The following is a 24,160-nucleotide window of genomic DNA, read 5'->3' as shown; positions in this document are numbered from 1 at the left end:
AACACCTCTAGCATGAGGTGTTGAAAGCAATTTAGAAACTTTCACTCAATAAATAAAAATAAAAAAATCACATTGAATTCGACAGATCAGACTAATTGAATAAAACAGGTTGAATGAAACAAAGTATAATTTTCTAATAATTCCAATCAATAAAAGCACTTCAGATGAACAAAGGCGTCGTCCCACTTTTTTTTTTAGTGTGCATTGGTTTCCAGTCCAGTTCTATTATGCATCCTCCTATTGTGTATGGAAGACAGCCTAAGCATTATATAGGCCAAAGGTCATTGGCTTAATCTTCCTCATGATGAGCTCAGACCAAAGCATCAGGTAAACCAATATTGCATCATGTGTTATGACTGTTGTGACTTTATGATCCAGAGTAGACTCTTCCCTGTTCTCTCCACACACAGACAGACCACTGTTGTTTCTGTGCTGTAGAGTTGAGAAGGACGAGAGAGAGGCAGCGTTGGAATTGGGTAAATGTCACTATCCCACGGTCGTTGTAGCCAATGAGCTGGCTGAGATGGCCCCAGAGTACTCCCCGAGTCCCGCCTGTTGACTCTAAGACATGACCTACCTACCGTTGGTTGATAATTAGGCAATAAGCCCACAGGTTCTGCATCACTCCCTCCTACCGTCTGCCAAATAGGAGATTGATGGCTTAGCTGGACCATTCCTGTAGGACAGTTGCATGGCACCACGTAAGACTGGTTTAGCCACATAGTTTCCCATGAATATTCTGATTTCACAAGAGATCCAACACTTGAAGTAAACAGCCTATATATAGAACGTAGAAAGGCAATGGATCCAACCCAATAATTATTTCAAGTTCTCACTTTCTGTGATAATACTGATGGTCGACATCTCCATCTGCAGGTGCGATATTGAGCAGCTCAGCTGGTTCTGTGATAATACTGATGGTCGACATCTCCATCTGCAGGTGAGATATTGAGCAGCTCAGCTGGTTCTGTGATAATACTGATGGTCGACATCTCCATCTGCAGGTGAGATATTGAGCAGCTCAGCTGGTTGCTAGGAACGGTGCACTTGGCTTTCGATTTTACACAACGGTACATGGCATGGTTCCACTGTATATGGCATGACACGGCCTGGAGCCAGTACGCGTGGTCACGGAGCCAGTACGCGTGGTCACGGAGCCAGTACGCGTGGTCACGGAGCCAGTACGCGTGGTCACGGAGCCAGTACGCGTGGTCACGGAGCCAGTACGCGTGGTCACGGAGCCAGTACGCGTGGTCACGGAGCCAGTACGCGTGGTCACGGAGCCTGTACGCGTGGTCACGGAGCCAGTACGCGTGGTCACGGTGGGACTCAGACAACAGCTGGCACTACAGCATTGTCACATAATGACAACATCAGTTGTCAGTCAGATTAGATCAAGGAGTTCAGATGGGGTAAAGACATCTAGATTAAGGGCTAGATTCAATCCGTATCGCGGAAGATCCATGTTATATCATGATTGAAATGTAAAGGTAATTTCAGATTGCGCTGTCACATGCAGCGTTTACCGTAAATGCAGTCTTGGTGATTTCCGTTGCGCTATAGCACGGATCTATCGCGATACAGATTGAATCTAATGTTAAAGGTAACTTCTGGAAGAAAGGTGAAGTCCTTGAATGTATTTAGACCATTACCATTCTGGACGATCCAGAAGACACACATCGTTCTCTTGATCCTGTAACAACCCAACTAAACTGTCATGGCCGAGTCCCTGAGAAAAGGCTTGAGGTTCTTCTGTCATGGCCGAGTCCCTGAGAAAAGGCTTGAGGTTCTTCTGTCATGGCCGAGTCCCTGAGAAAAGGCTTGAGGTTCTTCTGTCATGGCCGAGTCCCTGAGAAAAGGCTTGAGGTTCTTCTGTCATGGCCGAGTCCCTGAGAAAAGGCTTGAGGTTCTTCTGTCATGGCCGAGTCCCTGAGAAAAGGCTTGAGGTTCTTCTGTCATGGCCGAGTCCCTGAGAAAAGGCTTGAGGTTCTTCTGTCATGGCCGAGTCCCTGAGAAAAGGCTTGAGGTTCTTCTGTCATGGCCGAGTCCCTGAGAAAAGGCTGGAGGTTCTTCTGTCATGGCCGAGTCCCTGAGAAAAGGCTGGAGGTTCTTCTGTCATGGCCGAGTACCTGAGAAAAGGCTGGAGGTTCTTCTGTCATGGCCGAGTCCCTGAGAAAAGGCTGGAGGTTCTTCTGTCATGGCCGAGTCCCTGAGAAAAGGCTTGAGGTTCTTCTGTCATGGCCGAGTCCCTGAGAAAAGGCTTGAGGTTCTCCTGTCATGGCTGAGTCCCTGAGAAAAGGCTTGAGGTTCTTCTGTCATGGCCGAGTCCCTGAGAAAAGGCTGGAGGTTCTTCTGTCATGGCCGAGTCCCTGAGAAAAGGCTGGAGGTTCTTCTGTCATGGCCGAGTCCCTGAGAAAAGGCTGGAGGTTCTTCTGTCATGGCCGAGTCCCTGAGAAAAGGCTGGAGGTTCTTCTGTCATGGCCGAGTCCCTGAGAAAAGGCTTGAGGTTCTTCTGTCATGGCCGAGTCCCTGAGAAAAGGCTTGAGGTTCTTCTGTCATGGCCGAGTCCCTGAGAAAAGGCTTGAGGTTCTTCTGTCATGGCCGAGTCCCTGAGAAAAGGCTTGAGGTTCTTCTGTCATGGCCGAGTCCCTGAGAAAAGGCTTGAGGTTCTTCTGTCATGAGATTAGATGAGGTAGACATGCAGTCATAGTTGTGCAATAGAGAAAAGTTGACTTGTTGCCTGGTGCACTGATTGTCTTGATAGAATCTTCACACACTTATCATGTAGAGCAGGAATGGGCGACTGGCGGCCTGCCTCCCTTTAGTAGACCAGCGGATCAATTTCCCCCGGAAATATGTTGTATTTTCAGGGTATCAACTTACTATTGAGAGTTAGAATAGTAGAATACACAAGGTGCAATTTCGAAATGTTTCTCTTGTTATGTCAGTCACTGAATTAGCCCATGTTAGCAAAACATATTTACATTGGTAAATTAGTCTAGTCAGATTATAAACTTGGAATAATCATGGTTGAATTACCGACCGGGGAGCCCCCATTTGATTTTCTTAGTCACCCTCACTCCGATATCATATTAAAAGCTGCAAACATTTTTTTCCACCCTATGACAAAATGTGTAGAATTTCAGGAAATTGGATGTAAAACTGTCAAATCTTCTCTCTGCCCCACCGCAAAATGTGTAGCATTGCAGGAAATGACCTCATTTTCTCTCCGCTGTCAAGTGGGAAACTAAAATGTTTTGCTCGCAAGGTGGGTGTGGCCTATGATAGAACACATCAATCAACCATACCTTAGACATCGCAGACCTCTACTTCCAATACAAATAATGATGAATTCAAATCATTTTGAGTCACTTGGCATAATTTTTGTAGATATTCAATTGGATGATAAATGGAACGAACGCATTTCCAAACATAACATCTGTCATTGCTAGAGGTAACAGATACAATTGTGACTGGTGCTATAGGAATTTGTAAAGTGTGTTGAGACCCATGTGAAATGCACTTTAAAATCAAGTAATCAACTTGATCAATAAATCTATTGATTTGATATGAACTCTTACCGTCCAGGTGGCAGACTTGGCTGTGGATGACTGTTGGAAGGAGACGTCGAAGGTGTGTCCCCCAGCGTAGTCTGTGTTGGAGGGGATGGCCGGGGAGGGGGACATGGCGTCGAAGGTGGAGCTGGGCTGGGCGTAGGGTGAAGGAGCTGACACGTTGTTCTGGACATGGTCGTTGTTGTAGGGACTGGTGGAGGTAGAGCTGCCATTTTGGATGTTCTGATCCATGCTGTTCAGCAGCCCCAGGTTGGTATACTGTGACTAGACGGACAGACAGACAGACAAAGAACTTTAATGACCAATTGTACACCAAGGTCCAACGGAAATCCGACTTCCACTTTATCTGTCATCAAGGCAAAGGGTGGCTATTTGAAGAATCTCAAAATATAAAATATACTTTGATTTGTTTAACACTTTTTTGGTTACTACATGATTCCATATGTGTTATTTCATACTTTTGATGTCTTCACTATTATTCTACAATGTAGAAAATAGTAAAAATAAAGAAAAACCCTTGAATGAGCAGGTGTTTTAAAATCTTTGACCGGTAGTGTATATTTTTTACGTGAAATTTGTCATGTGATTTGTTCACACGCGTTAGAAAACCACGTGTTTTTTTTTTTTTTTGTAAGGGAGGGTAAGTCCTCCACTGAGTGACAGCTGCCGGTTTTCTTTCGGTAGGTCAACACTGAGCTGGTGGAAGAAGTAAAGATTATAATCTTCTGATCAAAAACACCCTTATTTACTGAATGCTCTTAATGGTTGTAATATGGCAGCTGAGACATATCCTGTACACTCTCATCTCTTTCAGCTCCAGACCCAAATTAGAAATGTACCGTCATCCTGTGACCCGAGTTATCCTCCAACGACCCCAATCAAGAAGAAATAGTGGGTGATTTATAGATGTGTTCTCATTACTTCCGACCCACATGCCCCAGAGCCCACTTTGGGACCCGACCCATAGTTTAAAGACACCCTGCTTTAGAAACACTAAAGCCAAGAGGAAATTCAGCAACTCTTGGAGGACAGTGGAAGTTGTTAAAAATGGTTATTTATTGTTAAAAGGTAAAACCAATGTGTTTTGGCCCGTAGCCTTCATCAGGGTTTTTACTTTCCCAATACTCTAAAAATACAGAAATAGTAAGACAATAAATAATGAATACCTATATACTGTAGATTAGAAACACTGCCTTAACATTTTCATCAACATGTCCAGTAAACAGAAAGTAACAGACTTCCTGACAAATGAAGCATCAGTCCTTATGCAATGCTTCCTTCCTGGTAGATCACACCCGCCATGTCAAACGCCTCAGTCATTTAGTTTAACAATGATGTCACAGTACTTGAGAAACAGCTTCCCAGCTAGCTGAGGTGAGGTTTCCCAACCTAAACTACAGTCAGCTTTTTTATTTTACCTTTATTTAACCAGGCAAGTCAGTTAAGAACAAAACCTTATTTACAATGACGGCCTACACCGGCCAAACCCGGACGACGCTGGGCCAATTGTGCGCCGCCCCTATGGGACTCCCAATCCCGGCCGGTTGTGATACAGCCTGGAATCAAACCAGGGGGGTTTGTAGTGACGCCTCAAGCACTGAGATGCAGTGCCTTAGACCGCTGCGCCACTCGGGAGCCCGGTGTTTACTTACCGGTATTTGAAGTCTATTATTATGTTGTTTAATTTAGATTTATATACTTTTTTTAAGACACAAATCTTAAAGAATGCGACAAAAAAATAGACACTATCTGCCAGTACAAGTAAAAACGGTTTACTGTTTAAATCATGTAGTAACTACTACTGTAGAAGAGACCCACCATCTACAGACGGAGGTGACAGGGTTCACACAGCAGGAGTAGTAGGACAATCAAAATGGCCACCTGTTGAGAGGAGGGAGAATGCTTGTTCCCTGGACCTCAGCCAGCTCCTTCTTTATCCTCCCTGCTCCGCTCCGCGTCTCCCTCACTCCCTCCCCCCTTCCAGCTCTATCCACTCTGCTCCTCCATTCCATTCCACTCCATTTATAAACTGCACATTCCAGGCCGAGGTGTCTCTTTAGACAACCATTAATCTCTGCAGGACAGACAGACGGGCAGTCAAGGGCCCCTTGTTTATTTCAGGCTGCACGGTCCCCCGTCCCACACAGCTGTACAGAACACACCCTCCCACTCACATCACCAGGTGCTGCTTGTTGTGGGCCAGGTGACAAACACAGTAACACACACACACACAAAGTGCACATTGTATGAACACTAGAACTTAAATCAATGATAACACACCCATTCTGATGGACTACACACTGCATACAGAAGAGATGCTAAAAAAGGAGCTAAACTGTATCCAACACGAACGCACACACAGCACCTGAGGGAAGTCATCCCAGCCAACCTCAACCTAACACAGCCACAACGCCTCAGGGGAGCCACGAGTCTCAACCCCCCGGGAAACAACGCCTGAGGGGAGCCACGAGTCTCAACCCCCCGGGAAACAACGCCTGAGGGGAGCCACGAGTCTCAACCCCCCGGGAAACAACGCCTCAGGGGAGCCACGAGTCTCAACCCCCCGGGAAACAACGCCTCAGGGGAGCCACGAGTCTCAACCCCCCGGGAAACAATGGCACTGGGTCTTACAAGAGCCTGTCTAGGGGAACAATGGCACTGGGTCTTTCAAGAGCCTGTCTAGGGGAACAATGACACTGGGTTACACCAGGCAGGTGTTAGGTCACAAGTGTATTGTGAAGGGAACACAGAGATACCTCCTCCAGCCTACATACAGTAGAAGTTCTCTCTCTCAAACACACGCACTCCTTCACAATTATACACACTCCTTCACAATGACACACACTCCTTCACAATTATACACACTCCTTCACAATGACACACACTCCTTCACAATGACACACACTCCTTCACAATGACACACACTCCTTCACAATGACAGACACACTCCTTCACAATGACAGACACTCCTTCACAATGAGACACACTCCTTCACAATGAGACACACTCCTTCACAATGACAGACACTCCTTCACAATGACAGACACACTCCTTCACAATGACAGACACTCCTTCACAATGATACACACTCCTTCACAATGACAGACACTCCTTCACAATGACAGACACTCCTTCACAATGACACACTCCTTCACAATGACAGACACTCCTTCACAATGACAGACACTCCTTCACAATGACAGACACTCCTTCACAATGACAGACACTCCTTCACATGCCTCACAACGGGGCAATTAGAGAATAATGAAGCTGCTTTAGACTGTGATGGCTGCTGAATCTGATGGCCCCTCTGTGCCTGATCCCTGACTGCAGACACTGGCTGTGTGGCCCAAATGGCACCCTATTCCCTATATAGTGCACTACTTGCACCCTGGTCAACAGTAAATAGTGCACTATATAGGGAATAGGGTGCCATTTGGGCCACACAGCCAGTGTCTGGAGTCAGGGATCAGGCACAGAGGGGCCAAATATCCCCTCCCCTTCCGAAATTCGAAAGATACTAACCCCTGAGAAATGCTGCTCATTATCTCCAGTACCATTGTATCGGGACAGATCTCCAGTACCGTTGTATCGGGACAGATCTCCAGTACCGTTGTATCGGGACAGATCTCCAGTACCGTTGTATCGGGACAGATCTCCAGTACCGTTGTATCGGGACAGATCTCCAGTACCGTTGTATCGGGACAGATCTCCAGTACCGTTGTATCGGGACAGATCTCCAGTACCGTTGTATCGGGACAGATCTCCAGTATCGTTGTATCAGGACAGATCTCCAGTTTCGTTGTATCAGGTCGCCCTGGCCTATTCCACTAGGGTACTGAGAACCCTGGTCTATTCCACTAGGGTACTGAGAACCCTGGTCTATTCCACTAGGGTACTGAGAACCCTGGTCTATTCCACTGGGGTAGCGAGCGCCCTGGTCTATTCCACTAGGGTAGCGAGCGCCCTGGTCTATTCCACTAGGGTAGCGAGCGCCCTGGTCTATTCCACTAGGGTACTGAGAACCCTGGTCTATTCCACTAGGGTAGCGAGCGCCCTGGTCTATTCCACTAGGGTACTGAGAACCCTGGTCTATTCCACTAGGGTAGCGAGCGCCCTGGTCTATTCCACTAGGGTAGCGAGCGCCCTGGTCTATTCCACTAGGGTACTGAGAACCCTGGTCTATTCCACTAGGGTACTGAGAACCCTGGCCTATTCCACTAGGGTAGCGAGCGCCCTGGTCTATTCCACTAGGGTAGCGAGCGCCCTGGTCTATTCCACTAGGGTACTGAGAACCCTGGTCTATTCCACTAGGGTACTGAGAACCCTGGTCTATTCCACTAGGGTACTGAGAACCCTGGTCTATTCCACTAGGGTACTGAGAACCCTGGTCTATTCCACTAGGGTACTGAGAACCCTGGTCTATTCCACTAGGGTACTGAGAACCCTGGCCTATTCCACTAGGGTAGCGAGCGCCCTGGTCTATTCCACTAGGGTACTGAGAACCCTGGTCTATTCCACTAGGGTAGCGAGCGCCCTGGTCTATTCCACTAGGGTAGCGAGCGCCCTGGTCTATTCCACTAGGGTACTGAGAACCCTGGTCTATTCCACTAGGGTACTGAGAATTTGGCCATTTGGTTTTTAGCTAGTTTTCCCACCGGGCTGAGATTCTGAAATGCTTACTCCAGAATCTGCCTGCCTGCCTTAGACAAAGAAATACTCAGAGACCTGGAACAGAACAGACTGCCTTCCTTCTGAGCAGCAACCTTTAACCAGCTTTATTAAAGGCTGTTGAGGACGTCAAGGCCTTTGATTGTGTGGCTTCATCCCAAATGGCACCCTATTCCCTATATAGTGCACTATATGGCACCCTATGGACACTGGTGGTCAAAAGGAGTGCACTATAAAGGGAATAGGGTGCCATTTGGGACGTAAGTTGTGTTTCTGCCTGACGTCTGACCCGGGAGCTGGGCCTCAGAGGGCAGGTCGTTTTCGGAGCAGTTAAAGTGGGGATGAAATGGCTGCTGTGTTACAGTGGAATCAGACCTGATTAAAGGGAAGAGGAAGAAGAGGCCTGAATCTCCTCATCTCTCTTTTAAGGGTTGATCGCTTCCACTTCCACTCAATTAAACATTCAAGCTGACTGTAGGTGAAGATTTGGGTGAAGATTTGCTTGTTTAAAATTGGAATCCACTTTTCCTTTTGTCTTCCCATGATGTCGTCATTCTTTAATTCCTAATCTGTTAATTTTTCATCCATGATGTCTTCATTCTTTAATTCCTAATCTGTTCATTTTTCATCCATGATGTCTTCCTTCTTTCCTGGAATTTAATTAAAGGTGGGTACTTCAGATCATTTAGGGAGTTAAGGGTTTTGGCTATAGACCTGGTATGAAGTGAAGGACAGGCTATAGTCCTTTTGATAGGCCAGGGTGCTCGGTACACTAGTGGAATAGACCAGGGCGCTCGCTACCCTAGTGGAATAGGCCAGGGCGCTCGCTACCCTAGTGGAATAGACCAGGGCGCTCGCTACCCTAGTGGAATAGACCAGGGTTCTCAGTACCCTAGTGGAATAGACCAGGGCGCTCGCTGCCCTAGTGGAATAGACCAGGGTTCTCAGTACCCTAGTGGAATAGACCAGGGCGCTCGCTACCCTAGTGGAATAGACCAGGGTTCTCAGTACCCTAGTGGAATAGACCAGGGCGCTCGCTACCCTAGTGGAATAGACCAGGGCGCTCGCTACCCTAGTGGAATAGGCCAGGGCGCTCGCTACCCTAGTGGAATAGGCCAGGGTGCTCGGTACCCTAGTGGAATAGGCCAGGGCGCTCGCTACCCTAGTGGAATAGACCAGGGCGCTCGCTACCCTAGTGGAATAGGCCAGGGTGCTCGGTACCCTAGTGGAATAGGCCAGGGCGCTCGCTACCCTAGTGGAATAGACCAGGGCGCTCGCTACCCTAGTGGAATAGGCCAGGGTGCTCGGTACCCTAGTGGAATAGGCCAGGGCGCTCGCTACCCTAGTGGAATAGACCAGGGCGCTCGCTACCCTAGTGGAATAGGCCAGGGTGCTCGGTACCCTAGTGGAATAGGCCAGGGCGCTCGCTACCCTAATGGAATAGACCAGGGCGCTCGCTACCCTAGTGGAATGGACCAGGGCGCTCGCTACCCTAGTGGAATGGACCAGGGCGCTCGCTACCCTAGTGGAATGGACCAGGGCGCTCGCTACCCTAGTGGAATAGACCAGGGTTCTCAGTACCCTAGTGGAATAGACCAGGGTTCTCAGTACCCTAGTGGAATAGACCAGGGCGCTCGCTACCCTAGACTGTTGACCTTCAGAGTGATAGCCTGTTGATTCCACAGGAGGATTCCAAATGATGTAGATTATGCAGAGACACATATCAGGGATTCCAAATGATGTACATTATGCAGAGAGACACATATCCTTGATTCCTCATGATGTAGGTTATGCAGAGAGACATCAGGGATTCCTCACATGCAAACAGCAACAGCTCTCACTCAATACGTCAGCATCGTTACTGCTGGTATTCATAGTGAATGTTGTATCATTATGACTATTTGGTTTGGCACATACTAGAAACCGATGTAGGATCTTAATTTGTCACCCGGTTGACCACCCTGTCGTTGCAGGAAATGCTAACCTAAAATGTCAGACTTGATTAGCCCTGACTAAAAATGTATCAACCCCTACAAAAATGTCCATGAATGACAATCAACACAATTCACATCTCACGTTGCTGCTGGATAATTTTCCTGCTGTGAGAATCTGGTCAAATTAAGATCCTACATCTGTATGAGCATTGAAATTCTTTTGATTTGACAGTTTAAAATAGTCTAATATTTAGTACCACGCTCTCCATGAACCAGTTGCCATAGTTTTGGGACCATATGCATTTCTATCAGTTCTTTGGGGTAAGGGTTTGAACCAATCAGATTAATCTGAGATGCAGTAGTCCAATTCATTTATTTGACATGATAACCAAAATCAGGCTTATTTTTAATGGTAACTTTTCCTCTCTGGTGAAAGTGATGCTACTTATTCTATTGTTACTAACTCTTTACCAACAGGAGAAAGTACAGAGACAGGGGAGGTCAGTAATCTGACCCCTTCTCCTTACCATAGCTAACAGCTATTACTATAGGCAGTATGAGGCAATTGATCACCTCAGAACTTTAAACTGCCAATAAAATTGACAGGAACCAGAGGAGACCGTTACCCCAGGGAGGAACCAGAGGAGGACGACCTGGCCCTTAAGACCTGGCCCTAGGGGAGAATACATTCCAGCCTCTCCTCTGACCTGCACTGTGGTCCCTGGGTGAGTGGTGTCTAGGGTCTGGGAATTAACAGCTCTAGCAGGGTGGAGGACAGAAGGTCTGGGTGGTTGGGGGGGGGGGGCTATCTACCTACACCCCATATATATACCTGCTGGGGTGGGCAGAGCAGGTGATTGTATCTACGTCAACACACCATTAAAGCAATTACGAGCAGGGACTAAACAGCAGTGCTTGGCACCGCCCCGTTCTGATGGCCCTGGAGGGGGAGGGGGGGGGGGAACCTGATACTTTACCCAGAGGCTGCATCTTAAATAGCAGAAGTAGTGCACTATGTAGGGGATAGAGTGACTTTTGGGATATAGCCAGAAGGGATAGAGGTGGACAGAGACCCCCGCTCTAAGACCCCCCACTCGGTAAACTTAAAAGAGTTGACCTGCCACACCTGCAATCTGCCCCCCCGTGCAATCTGCCCCCCTGCAAATCTGAGAAACCATCAGTGATCCAAACCAGCGTTTGATAACAGTAGTTTTTATTTATGACTTCACAAGAAAAGTCCCCCACTTATCACCTGTTTACATTTTACATTTACATTTTAGTCATTTAGCAGACGCTCTTATCCAGAGCGACTTACAGTTAGAACAGAATATGCATGATGGTTCATTCTTAAACCATTAAATAAAAACACATATTTCAATCGCTTTATAAAACTTAAAATTGAAAAATCTATGGATTTTTCCCTCCAACTATCTTTTCAGAATAAATCTGTGACTGTGAGAGCATTACAAACCAAAACTGTGGACTTTTAAGACCCCCAGGAAGGGGGATCGGGGGTCTCAGGTAACTCCTCTGTCTACGGCCGTCCACTCTGGAATAACGGTGTGTGTTGACAACAGTCCTATACCAGCAGAGTAGAGCGGTCAAGTATTGGTAGATAGACTCTGACAGACGCCCTACCTGAGCGCTAAGCATGGTGGGTTTTAGGAGAACAACCAGAAAGAGCTGTTTAGATCTAACAGCCATCCTAGAAGGGGAGGAGAGTAGCAGATTCACACCAGGAGACTGCCGTCTTAACAGATAGCCTAATGGAACAAATACGTAGGATCCTTTCTACGTCTAGTGACATTAACAGAGTTCAGAAGTGTTCATCTGCCACCCAAAAAAGCATATTACAAAAATATCTCAAGATCACAATTTTCATAAAACTATGAGATAAAATAAATGACTAAATTCCAGAAATATTGATATTCAGGAGGACTGTAATACAATTCCTGCCACTACAGAAATAATTTTACTTGCTCAAAGTAAAGCGACATTTGATAGAAATTATAGCTAGAAATAGAACATGATCATAAATAAATTAACAAACAGTCTTACTGAATATAATGACAGTGACTAGTTGTCTCCACCATGATCATTTTAGTCATTTAGCAGACGCTCTTATCCAGAGCGACTTACAGTGAAGTGAGTGCATAAATGTTTCATACTGGCCCCCCGTGGGAATCGAACCCACAGCCCTGGCGTTGCAAGCGCCACGCTCTACCAACTGAGCTACACGGAGCCAATTATCTGTTGTTGTCAACAGTAACAGAACTTTCTATTGTGTCACTTCTGTCTCGAAGACAAGAATCTATTATGCATTTCCAGATGGCCATTTTAGACGAGAGCCTTATTCCACTCCCTATGTCACACCTGTAATTCAAACCGCCAAAACATCTTTAAAACCACACATTTCTGTTTCCAGTCAATTGTACTGGCTCCATTTTGATTAACCCAAAATAGATTCTAATGTATCCTCATACTGTCATAAACATCTGACATTCTTTACTTGACTTCATTCAAACCACTTGAACTACGGTACATTATTTTAGGCTATATTGTTACCATACAAATGGACATTTTCCTGTTCCTAAACAACGTGGAAACAGCACTGCTCTGCACGGCTCATCAATCCACAGCTCCCGTCTCCAGATTCCACCCATCAACCACCATTTTATCTTCTGTCTCGAAAAGAAATCACATGAATAATCTTTATCAAACCCAGAACTAGGCCTCCTATACACAATACCAATTCACACAAAGTTAAGAGGATAATTTGGGGAGATAAATCAGAGATTATATGAATTTTGATTCTGTTCTGTGTTTTTACAATTCAGCATGTAACACCAGGTAATCAAATCAAATCACAGTCTAAAATCCCAGAAAAGCAATACTATCCATGGCATCATTACTGAACCTTCACCGTCTTGTCTAATGAAGGTTAAAACACTGATGGAACTAGAACTATTAGAACTAGAACTAATGGAACCATGGTTGAGTCAGTAGTTCTGGTTCCAGATGTTAACAGGGTTATTAGCAGAGTCCATTCCACATCTCAACGGGACAGGGTAGCAGAGCAGAGCAGCCATTTCATTTAGCGCCTCTTCCTCTATTCAACAAGCACTCCAGGTGTTTACATTCCCCTGCACACACACACACACACACACACACACACACACACACATACACACACACACACAGAAAACATACAACGCCACTAAATCAAAACGCAAACAAAGAGGAATCTGCCGCCAACACATCTTTCTCTGTTTTGTGAGTGCCACAGACAGATTTAAAATAACCTACTTTTAACTACTAAAACGTATTCAGATTTCTTTGTTAAATCAAAGCTCTATACCACCACAAAGCCCTAAGCAGCCAATAAACTCAGAGACCAAAACATATCAAACTGATTTCATGGGGTGAAATATAAAATATAAAAACAGAGGTAACAATCCTATAAAGGTATTTCAGTTTGAGGCCTGACATCCAATATTCCATCTGTCCCACTACCATCGCCAAGGGGACGTTAGCGGTTCCCGGATGCCCCATTAGGAGCCTCCTCCCTGGGCCTTACCTCGCTGTACGACGTGGACGTCCCCGTCTCCAGATACAACATGTTGGCGCTGAGGTTGAGCAGTGCTGTTTGCTCCACTGGCTCCAGGATGAATCTACACCTCTGGTCCCCGTCTCAGTCTGAATTAATCTACACCTCTGGTCCCCGTCTCAGTCTGAATGAACGAGTGGCAGGCAGTGGACTATGGATGACAACAGGACAGGGCAAGCAGAGAGTCTCTATAGGAATCTATGGGAGGGAGATATATACCGGGGGGGTAGGGAGGAGGAGGGGTCTGATGAGGTACCTGTCCAATACCTGGAGTGGTAAGTCCCCACCCATCTCCTGGAGAAGCTCTCTGGTTCTCCTTGTGTCTCTCCCGAAGACTCTCTGCAGCGATACGCAGTGTCAAACATATATACAGCTCACTCAGTAAATCCCGTCCTTATAATCGTCAACATCAATACAAATCAGGACAGTTAATACAGTGATCGCTTTCAATGCAACCTGATTTCTATCAACTCAACGCACATTTAAAACGCTTCGGATACTGGCTATTTGATACATTATGCACTGCTCTGTTCTACAGAACAACTCAACGTGTCGACACATATAGCTTTGAATATCCACATGGAGTATTACGTTCTAATGTCATTAAATACTAAATAAAAACACGGCAGGTAGCTTAGTGGTTAAGAGCGTTGTGGCAGTAACCGAAAGGTCGCTGGTTCTAATCCCCGAGCCGACTAGGTGAAAAATCTGTCGATGTGCCCTTGAGCAAGGCACTTAACCCTAATTGCTCCTGCAAGTCGCTCTGGATAAGAGCGTCTGCTAAATGACTAAAATGTAAATACTCTGAATGCTGAACTGACCTGCTGTCTGTTAGCTGGGAGTGGAGCCTAACAGATAGTTGCTCATGTAAAGAGTAAACAACGTATTGGATGCATTATGCACTTCTTGACCTTCACTATAAAATCCATTCTTAAAAAAGGCCACCGCAATAATATAGAACCAAGACATTAACAGCACATTAAATTGGCTAAATACACAAAAACACTATATTATAACATTGTCCACCATTACTGTCTATCTTATTACATTACCCCCAATGTAGAGATACCACTACATTACTGCCTATCTTATTACATTACCCCCAATGTAGAGATACCACTACATTACTGTCTATCTTATTATATTACCCCCATGAAGAGATACCACTACATTACTGTCTATCTTATTACATTACCCCCAATGTAGAGATACCACTACATTACTGTCTATCTTATTACATTACCCCCATGAAGAGATACCACTACATTACTGTCTATCTTATTACATTACCCCCATGAAGAGATACCACTACATTACTGTCTATCTTATTACATTACCCCCAATGTAGAGATACCACTACATTACTGTCTATCTTATTACATTACCCCCATGAAGAGATACCACTACATTACTGTCTATCTTATTACATTACCCCCAATGTAGAGATACCACTACATTACTGTCTATCTTATTGCATTACCCCCAATGTAGAGATACCACTACATTACTGTCTATCTTATTACATTATCCCCATGAAGAGATACCACTACATTACTGTCTATCTTATTACATTACCCCCAATGTAGAGATACCACTACATTACTGTCTATCTTATTACATTACCCCCAATGTAGAGATACCACTACATTACTGTCTATCTTATTACATTACCCCCATTAAGAGATACCACTACATTACTGTCTATCTTATTACATTACCCCCATGAAGAGATACCACTACATTACTGTCTATCTTATTAAATTACCCCCAATGTAGAGATACCACTACATTACTGTCTATCTTATTACATTACCCCCATGAAGAGATACCACTACATTACTGTCTATCTTATTACATTACCCCCATGAAGAGATACCACTACATTACTGTCTATCTTATTACATTACCCCCAATGTAGAGATACCACTACATTACTGTCTATCTTATTACATTACCCCCATGAAGAGATACCACTACATTACTGTCTATCTTATTACATTACCCCCAATGTAGAGATACCACTACATTACTGTCTATCTTATTACATTACCCCCAATGTAGAGATACCACTACATTACTGTCTATCTTATTACATTATCCCCATGAAGAGATACCACTACATTACTGTCTATCTTATTACATTACCCCCATGAAGAGATACCACTACATTACTGTCTATCTTATTACATTACCCCCAATGTAGAGATACCACTACATTACTGTCTATCTTATTACATTACCCCCAATGTAGAGATACCACTACATTACTGTCTATCTTATTACATTACCCCCATGAAGAGATACCACTACATTACTGTCTATCTTATTTAGACTTTTAAGATATCGCATGGCACAGATATTAGACCCTAGCTAGTGGCTAGTAGATTTAGCCCGGCTGGCCAGTGCCCAAGACCCTTAAGTTCCAGCCCAGGCTCCTTGCCCTTGGGCTTACAGACTTACAGGTCAGCCTGCACTGGCCGTAGAGCAGAACAGAGGGACTGGCCGTAGAGCAGAACAGAGGGACTGGCCGTAGAGCAGAACAGAGGGACTGGCCGTAGAGCAGGACAGAGGGACTGGCCGTAGAGCAGGACAGAGGGACTGGCCGTAGAGCAGGACAGAGGGACTGGCCGTAGAGCAGGACAGAGGGACTGGCCGTAGAGCAGAACAGAGGGACTGGCCGTAGAGCAGAACAGAGGGACTGGCCGTAGAGCAGGACAGAGGGACTGGCCGTAGAGCAGAACAGAGGGACTGGCCGTAGAGCAGAACAGAGGGACTGGCCGTAGAGCAGGACAGAGGGACTGGCCGTAGAGCAGAACAGAGGGACTGGCCGTAGAGCAGAACAGAGGGACTGGCTGTAGAGCGGGACAGAGGGACTGGCCGTAGAGCAGAACAGAGGGACTGGCCGTAGAGCAGAACAGAGGGACTGGCCGTAGAGCAGGACAGAGGGACTGGCCGTAGAGCAGGACAGAGGGACTGGCCGTAGAGCAGGACAGAGGGACTGGCCGTAGAGCAGGACAGAGGGACTGGCCGTAGAGCAGAACAGAGGGACTGGCCGTAGAGCAGAACAGAGGGACTGGCCGTAGAGCAGGACAGAGGGACTGGCCGTAGAGCAGGACAGAGGGACTGGCCGTAGAGCAGGACAGAGGGACTGGCCGTAGAGCGGGACAGAGGGACTGGCCGTAGAGCAGAACAGAGGGACTGGCCGTAGAGCAGAAAAGAGGGACTGGCCGTAGAGCGGGACAGAGGGACTGGCCGTAGAGCAGAACAGAGGGACTGGCCGTAGAGCAGGACAGAGGGACTGGCCGTAGAGCAGGACAGAGGGACTGGCCGTAGAGCAGGACAGAGGGACTGGCCGTAGAGCAGAACAGAGGGACTGGCCGTAGAGCAGGACAGAGGGACTGGCCGTAGAGCAGGACAGAGGGACTGGCCGTAGAGCAGGACAGAGGGACTGGCCGTAGAGCAGGACAGAGGGACTGGCCGTAGAGTAGGACAGAGCAGGACAGAGGGACTGGCCGTAGAGCAGAACAGAGGGACTGGCCGTAGAGCGGGACAGAGGGACTGGCCGTAGAGCAGAACAGAGGGACTGGCCGTAGAGCAGGACAGAGGGACTGGCCGTAGAGCAGAACAGAGGGACTGGCCGTAGAGCAGGACAGAGGGACTGGCCGTAGAGCAGGACAGAGGGACTGGCCGTAGAGAAGGACAGAGGGACTGGCCGTAGAGCAGGACAGAGGGACTGGCCGTAGAGCAGAACAGAGGGACTGGCCGTAGAGCAGGACAGAGGGACTGGCCGTAGAGCGGGACAGAGGGACTGGCCGTAGAGCAGGACAGAGGGACTGGCCGTAGAGCAGAACAGAGGGACTGGCCGTAGAGCAGGACAGAGGGACTGGCCGTAGAGCAGGACAGAGGGACTGGCCGTAGAGCAGGACAGAGGGACTGGCCGTAGAGCAGGACAGAGGGACTGGCCGTAGAGCAGGACAGAGGGACTGGCCGTAGAGCAGGACAGAGCAGGACAGAGGGACTGGCCGTAGAGCAGGACAGAGGGACTGGCCGTAGAGCAGGACAGAGGGACTGGCCGTAGAGCGGGACAGAGGGACTGGCCGTAGAGCAGGACAGAGGGACTGGCCGTAGAGCAGAACAGAGGGACTGGCCGTAGAGCAGGACAGAGGGACTGGCCGTAGAGAAGGACAGAGGGACTGGCCGTAGAGCGGGACAGAGGGACACTTTAAACGGAATGACCCCCATTCTTATGGTATGGCCTCCCTCCCAGAGTTCGGTGGCCTCATCTCATTCAAGGCCTGACCTCTTTTGAAGCTGGTAATTAGTTGAGCTAGCTAAACAAGCTTGAATTATGTTAAGACAACATTGGCAGAACGTTGAATAGAGGTCAGGTTAGGGAACTCTATGGTGTGGTTCTGAATAGCCAGGAGAGGTGAACCAGTACCACCTTATCTACATGGATAGCATAAAGATCAGAAAGCTGACAGCTGGATGGATGGATGGATGGATGGATGGATGGATGGATGGATGGATGGATGGATGGATAGATAGATATATACTATAGATAGATAGATACTATAGATAGATAGATACTGTAGATAGATAGATAGATAGATAGATACTATAGATAGATAGATAGATAGATACTGTAGATAGATAGATAGATAGATAGATAGATAGATAGATAGATAGATAGATAGATAGATAGATAGATAGATAGATAGATAGATAGATAGATAGATAGATAGATAGATAGATAGATAGATAGATAGATAGATAGATAGATAGATAGATAGATAGATAGATACAGTGAGGGAAAGAAGTATTTGATCCCCTGCTGATTTTGTACGTTTGCCCACTGACAAAGACATGATCAGTCTATATTTTAATGGTAGGTTTATTTGAACAGTGAGAGACAGAATAACAACAAAAAAATCCAGAAAAATGCATGTCAAAAATGTTATAAATTGATTTGCATTTTAATGAGGGAAATAAGTATTTAACCCCTCTGCAAAACATGACTTAGTACTTGGTGGCAAAACCCTTGTTGGCAATCACAGAGGTCAGACGTTTCTTGTAGTTGGCCACCAGGTTTGCACACATCTCAGGAGGGATTTTGTCCCACTCCTCTTTGCAGATCTTCTCCAAGTCATTAAGGTTTCGAGGCTGACATTTGGCAACTCGAACCTTCAGCTCCCTCCACAGATGTTCTATGGGATTAAGGTCTGGAGACTGGCTAGGCCACTCCAGGACCTTAATGTGCTTCTTCTTGAGCCACTCCTTTGTTGCCTTGGCCGTCTGTGTTTTGGGTCATTGTCACGCTGGAATACCCATCCACAACCCATTTTCAATGCCCTGGCTGAGGGAAGGAGGTTCTCACCCAAGATTTGACGGTACATGGCCCCGTCCATCGTCCTTTTGATGCGGTGAAGTTGTCCTGTCCCCTTAGCAGAAAAACACCCCCAAAGCATAATGCTCCCACCTCCATGTTTGACGGTGGGGATGGTGTTCTTGGGGTCATAGGCAGCATTCCTCGTCCTCCAAACACGGCGAGTTGAGTTGATGGCAAAGAGCTCGATTTTGGTCTCATCTGACCACAACACTTTCACCCAGTTCTCCTCTGAATCATTCAGATGTTCATTGGCAAACTTCAGACTGGCCTGTATATGTGCTTTCTTGAGCAGGGGGACCTTGCGGATGCTGCAGGATTTCAGTCCTTCACGGCGTAGTGTGTTACCAATTGTTTTCTTGGTGACTATGGTCCCAGCTGCCTTGAGATCATTGACAAGATCCTCCTGTGTAGTTCTGGGCTGATTCCTCACCATTGTCATGATCATTGCAACTCCACGAGGTGAGATCTTGCATGGAGCCCCAGGCCGAGTGAGATTGACAGTTCTTTTGTGTTTCTTCCATTTGCGAATAATCGCACCAACTGTTGTCACCTTCTCACGAAGCTGCTTGGCGATGGTCTTGTAGCCCATTCCAGCCTTGTGTAGGTCTACAATCTTGTCCCTGACATCCTTGGAGAGCTCTTTAGTCTTGGCCATGGTGGAGAGTTTGGAATCTGATTGATTGATCGCTTCTGTGGACAGGTGTCTTTTATACAGGTAACAAGCTGAGATTAGGAGCACTCCCTTTAAGAGTGTGCTCCTAATCTCAGCTCGTTACCTGTATAAAAGACACCTTGGAGCCAGAAATCTTTCTGATTGAGAGGGGGTCAAATACTTATTTCCCTCATTAAAATGCAAATCAATTTATAACATTTTTGACATGCGTTTTTCAGGATTTTTTTGTTGTCATTCTGTCTCTCACTGTTCAAATAAACCTACCATTAAAATTATAGACGATCATGTCTTTGTCAGTGGGCAAACGTACAAAATCAGCAGGGGATGAAATACTTTTTTCCCTCACTGTAGATAGATAGATAGATATATACTGTAGATAGATAGATAGATAGATAGATAGATAGATAGATAGATAGAGAGAGAGAGACAGACAGAGAGAGAGAGAGAGAGAGAGAGAGAGAGAGACAGAGACAGAGACAGAGACAGAGACAGAGACAGAGAGAGAGAGAGAGAGAGAGAGAGAGAGAGAGAGAGAGAGAGAGAGATGCTGCTCTTTCCATGACATAGACTGGCCAGGTGAATCCATGTGAAAGCTATGATCCCTTATTGATGTCACTTGTTAAGTCCACTTCAATCAGTGTAGATATAGGGGAGGAGACAGGTTAAAGAAGGATTTTTAAGCCTAGAGACATGGATTGTGTATGTGTGCCATTCAGAGGGTGAATGGGCAAGACAAAATATTTAAGCGCCTTTGAACTGGTTATGGTAGTAGGTGCCAGACGCACGGGTTTGAGTGTGTGTCAAGAACTGCAACGCTGCTGGTTTTTTCACACTCAACAGTTTCCTGTGTGTATCAAGAATGGTCCACCACCCAAAGAGCATCCAGCCAACATGACACAACTGTGGGAAGCATTGGAGTCAACATGGGCCAGCATCCTTTTCGAATGCTTTCGACACCTTGTAGAATCCATGCCCACGACGAATTGTGGCTGTTCTGAGAGCAAAAGGGGGTGCAACTCAATATTAGGAAGGTGTTCCTAATGTTTTGTACTCTCAGTATAAATAAATACACACACACACACTACAGGTCAAAAGTTTTAGAACACCTACTCATTCAAGGGTTTTTCTTTATTTTTACTATTTTCTACATTGTAGAATAATAGTGAAGACATCAAAACTATGAAATAACACATATGGAATCATGTAGTAACCAAAAAAGTGTTAAACAAATCAAAATATATTTTATATTTGAGATTCTTCAAATAGCCACCCTTTGCCTTGACGACAGCTTTGCACACTCTTGGCATTGTCTCAACAAGCTTCACCTAGAATGCTTTTCCAACAGTCTTGAAGGAGTTCCCACATATGCTGAGCACTTGTTGGCTGCTTTTCCTTCACTCTGCGGTCCGACTCATCCCAAACCATCTCAATTGGGTTGCTTTACAGTGGGAACTACACATGCAGAGATCATCCGTTCACCCACACCGCTTCTCACAAAGACACGGCGGTTGGAACCATAATTCTCCACTACTAATGGACAGATTTCTACCAGTCTAAAGTTCATTGCTCGTGTTTCTTGGGCCAAGCAGGTCTCTTCTTCTTATTGGTGTCCTTTAGTAGTGGTTTCTTTGCAGCAATTCGACCATGAAGGCCTGATTCACACAGTCCCCTCTGAACAGTTGATGTTGAGATGTGTCTGTGACTGGAACTGCAGTTTCTGAGGCTGGTAATTCTAATGAACTTATCCTCTGCAGCAGAGTTAACTCAGGGTCTTCCATTTCCATATTGACTGACCTTCATGTCTTAAAGTAATGATGGACTGTTGTTTCTCTTTGCTTATTTGAGCTGTTCTTGCCATAATATGGACTTGGTCTTTTACCAAATAGGGCTATCTTCTGTATACCCCCCCCCTACCTTGTCACAACACAACTGATTGGCTCAAACGCATTAAGAAGGAATGAAAATCCACAAATTAACTTTTAAGAAGGCACACCTGTTAATTGAAATGCATTCCAGGTGACATGGGGCGGCAGGTAGCTTAGTTGTTAAGAGCGTTTTGCCAGTAACCGAAAGGTCGCTGGTTCTAATCCCCGAGCCGACTAGGTGAAAAATCTGTCGATGTGCCCTTGAGCAAGGCACTTAACCCTAATTGCTCCTGTAAGTCGCTCTGGATAAGAGTGTCTGCTAAATGACTAAAATGTAAAAAATGTAATGAAGCTAGTTGAGAGAATGCCAAGAGTGTGCAAAGCTGTCATCAAGGCAAAGGGTGGCTATTTGAAGAATCTCAAATATATTTTATTTAACACTTTTTTGGTTACTACATGATTCCATATGTGTTATGTCATAGTTTTGATGACTTCACTACTATTCTACAATGTAGAAAATAGTAAAAATAAAGAAAAACCCTTGAATGAGTAGGTGTGTCCAAACTTTTGACTGGTTGTGTGTGTGTATATATATATATATATATATATATATATATATATATATATATATATATATATATATATATATATATAAATAAATAGAAAATAATCTAAAGCCTGCATCATTGACTCAAGTCCACTGCAAAAAAAACAAAAACAATGCCAAGCAGTAAAATGTTCCCAAACAAACATGATAAGTCTACATCCTATATACACCATATTCCAGTCCAGAGATAATGCTGTTGACTGAGTGAAATGTCCCTCTGCTCCCATCAACTGTAATGTCACCTGTCCTGCATGGTGCCTGTCCTGCATGGCGCCTGTCCTGCATGGTGCCTGTCCTGCATGGTGCCTGTCCTGCCTGTCCTGCATGGTGCCTGTCCTGCCTGTCCTGCATGGTGCCTGTCCTGCATGGCGCCTGTCCTGCATGGCGCCTGTCCTGCCTGTCCTGCATGGCGCCTGTCCTGCCTGTCCTGCATGGCGCCTGTCCTTCATGGCACCTGTCCTGCATGGTGCCTGTCCTGCATGGTGCCTGTCCTGCCTGTCCTGCATGGTGCCTGTCCTGCCTGTCCTGCATGGTGCCTGTCCTGCATGGCGCCTGTCCTGCATGGTGCCTGTCCTGCATGGCGCCTGTCCTGCATGGCGCCTGTCCTGCATGGTGCCTGTCCTGCATGGTGCCTGTCCTGCATGGTGCCTGTCCTGCATGGTGCCTGTCCTGCATGGTGCCTGTCCTGCATGGTGCCTGTCCTGCATGGCGCCTGTCCTGCATGGCGCCTGTCCTGCCTGTCCTGCATGGCGCCTGTCCTGCCTGTCCTGCATGGCGCCTGTCCTTCATGGCACCTGTCCTGCATGGTGCCTGTCCTGCATGGTGCCTGTCCTGCCTGTCCTGCATGGTGCCTGTCCTGCATGGCGCCTGTCCTGCATGGTGCCTGTCCTGCATGGCGCCTGTCCTGCATGGCGCCTGTCCTGCATGGTGCCTGTCCTGCATGGTGCCTGTCCTGCATGGTGCCTGTCCTGCATGGTGCCTGTCCTGCATGGTGCCTGTCCTGCATGGTGCCTGTCCTGCATGGCGCCTGTCCTGCATGGCGCCTGTCCTGCCTGTCCTGCATGGCGCCTGTCCTGCCTGTCCTGCATGGCGCCTGTCCTTCATGGCACCTGTCCTGCATGGTGCCTGTCCTGCATGGTGCCTGTCCTGCATGGCGCCTGTCCTGCATGGTGCCTGTCCTGCATGGCGCCTGTCCTGCCTGTCCTGCATGGCACCTGTCCTGCATGGTGCCTGTCATGCCTGTCCTGCATGGTGCCTGTTCTGCATGCACCTGTCCTGCATGGTGCCTGTCCTGCATGGTGCCTGTCCTGCATGGTGCCTGTCCTGCATGGTGCCTGTCCTGCATGGTGCCTGTCCTGCATGGTGCCTGTCCTGCCTGTCCTGCCTGTCCTGCCTGTCCTGCATGGCGCCTGTCCTGCATGGCGCCTGTCCTGCATGGTGCCTGTCCTGCATGGTGCCTGTCCTGCATGGTGCCTGTCCTGCATGGTGCCTGTCCTGCATGGTGCCTGTCCTGCATGGCGCCTGTCCTGCATGGCGCCTGTCCTGCCTGTCCTGCATGGCGCCTGTCCTGCCTGTCCTGCATGGCGCCTGTCCTTCATGGCACCTGTCCTGCATGGTGCCTGTCCTGCATGGTGCCTGTCCTGCCTGTCCTGCATGGTGCCTGTCCTGCATGGCGCCTGTCCTGCATGGTGCCTGTCCTGCATGGCGCCTGTCCTGCATGGCGCCTGTCCTGCATGGTGCCTGTCCTGCATGGTGCCTGTCCTGCATGGTGCCTGTCCTGCATGGTGCCTGTCCTGCATGGTGCCTGTCCTGCATGGTGCCTGTCCTGCATGGCGCCTG

The 24,160-nt window shown here is 47.0% G+C and overlaps 1 protein-coding gene across 5 annotated transcripts in view; it reads right to left on the bottom strand.

Annotated features, from left to right (window-relative positions):
• The window catches only part of tp63 (tumor protein p63), a 42,302-nt gene extending 28,326 nt beyond the window's left edge, over window positions 1–13,976 (bottom strand). For 2 of the 5 annotated variants that reach the window (XM_084172006.1, XM_084172007.1), the window contains exons 1-2: window positions 13,758–13,976; window positions 3,582–3,839 (exon numbers count right to left, since the gene is read on the bottom strand). In XM_084172006.1, the coding sequence (XP_084028132.1) occupies window positions 3,582–3,839; window positions 13,758–13,799 (300 nt within the window). In that variant the 5' untranslated portion in view covers window positions 13,800–13,976. The remainder of the gene's footprint in view (window positions 1–3,581; window positions 3,840–13,757) is intronic. The other 3 variants (XM_084172008.1, XM_084172005.1, XM_084172009.1) reach the window with 2 other exon arrangements.
• Between the last annotated feature and the right edge of the window lie 10,184 nt (window positions 13,977–24,160).

Source organism: Coregonus lavaretus (genome assembly GCF_964263955.1).
Source record: "Coregonus lavaretus genome assembly, chromosome: 11".
NCBI classification, from domain to species: Eukaryota; Metazoa; Chordata; class Actinopteri; order Salmoniformes; family Salmonidae; genus Coregonus; species Coregonus lavaretus.
Note: the sequence above shows the minus strand (reverse complement) of the source record. Positions and strands in the feature narration are given on the sequence as shown.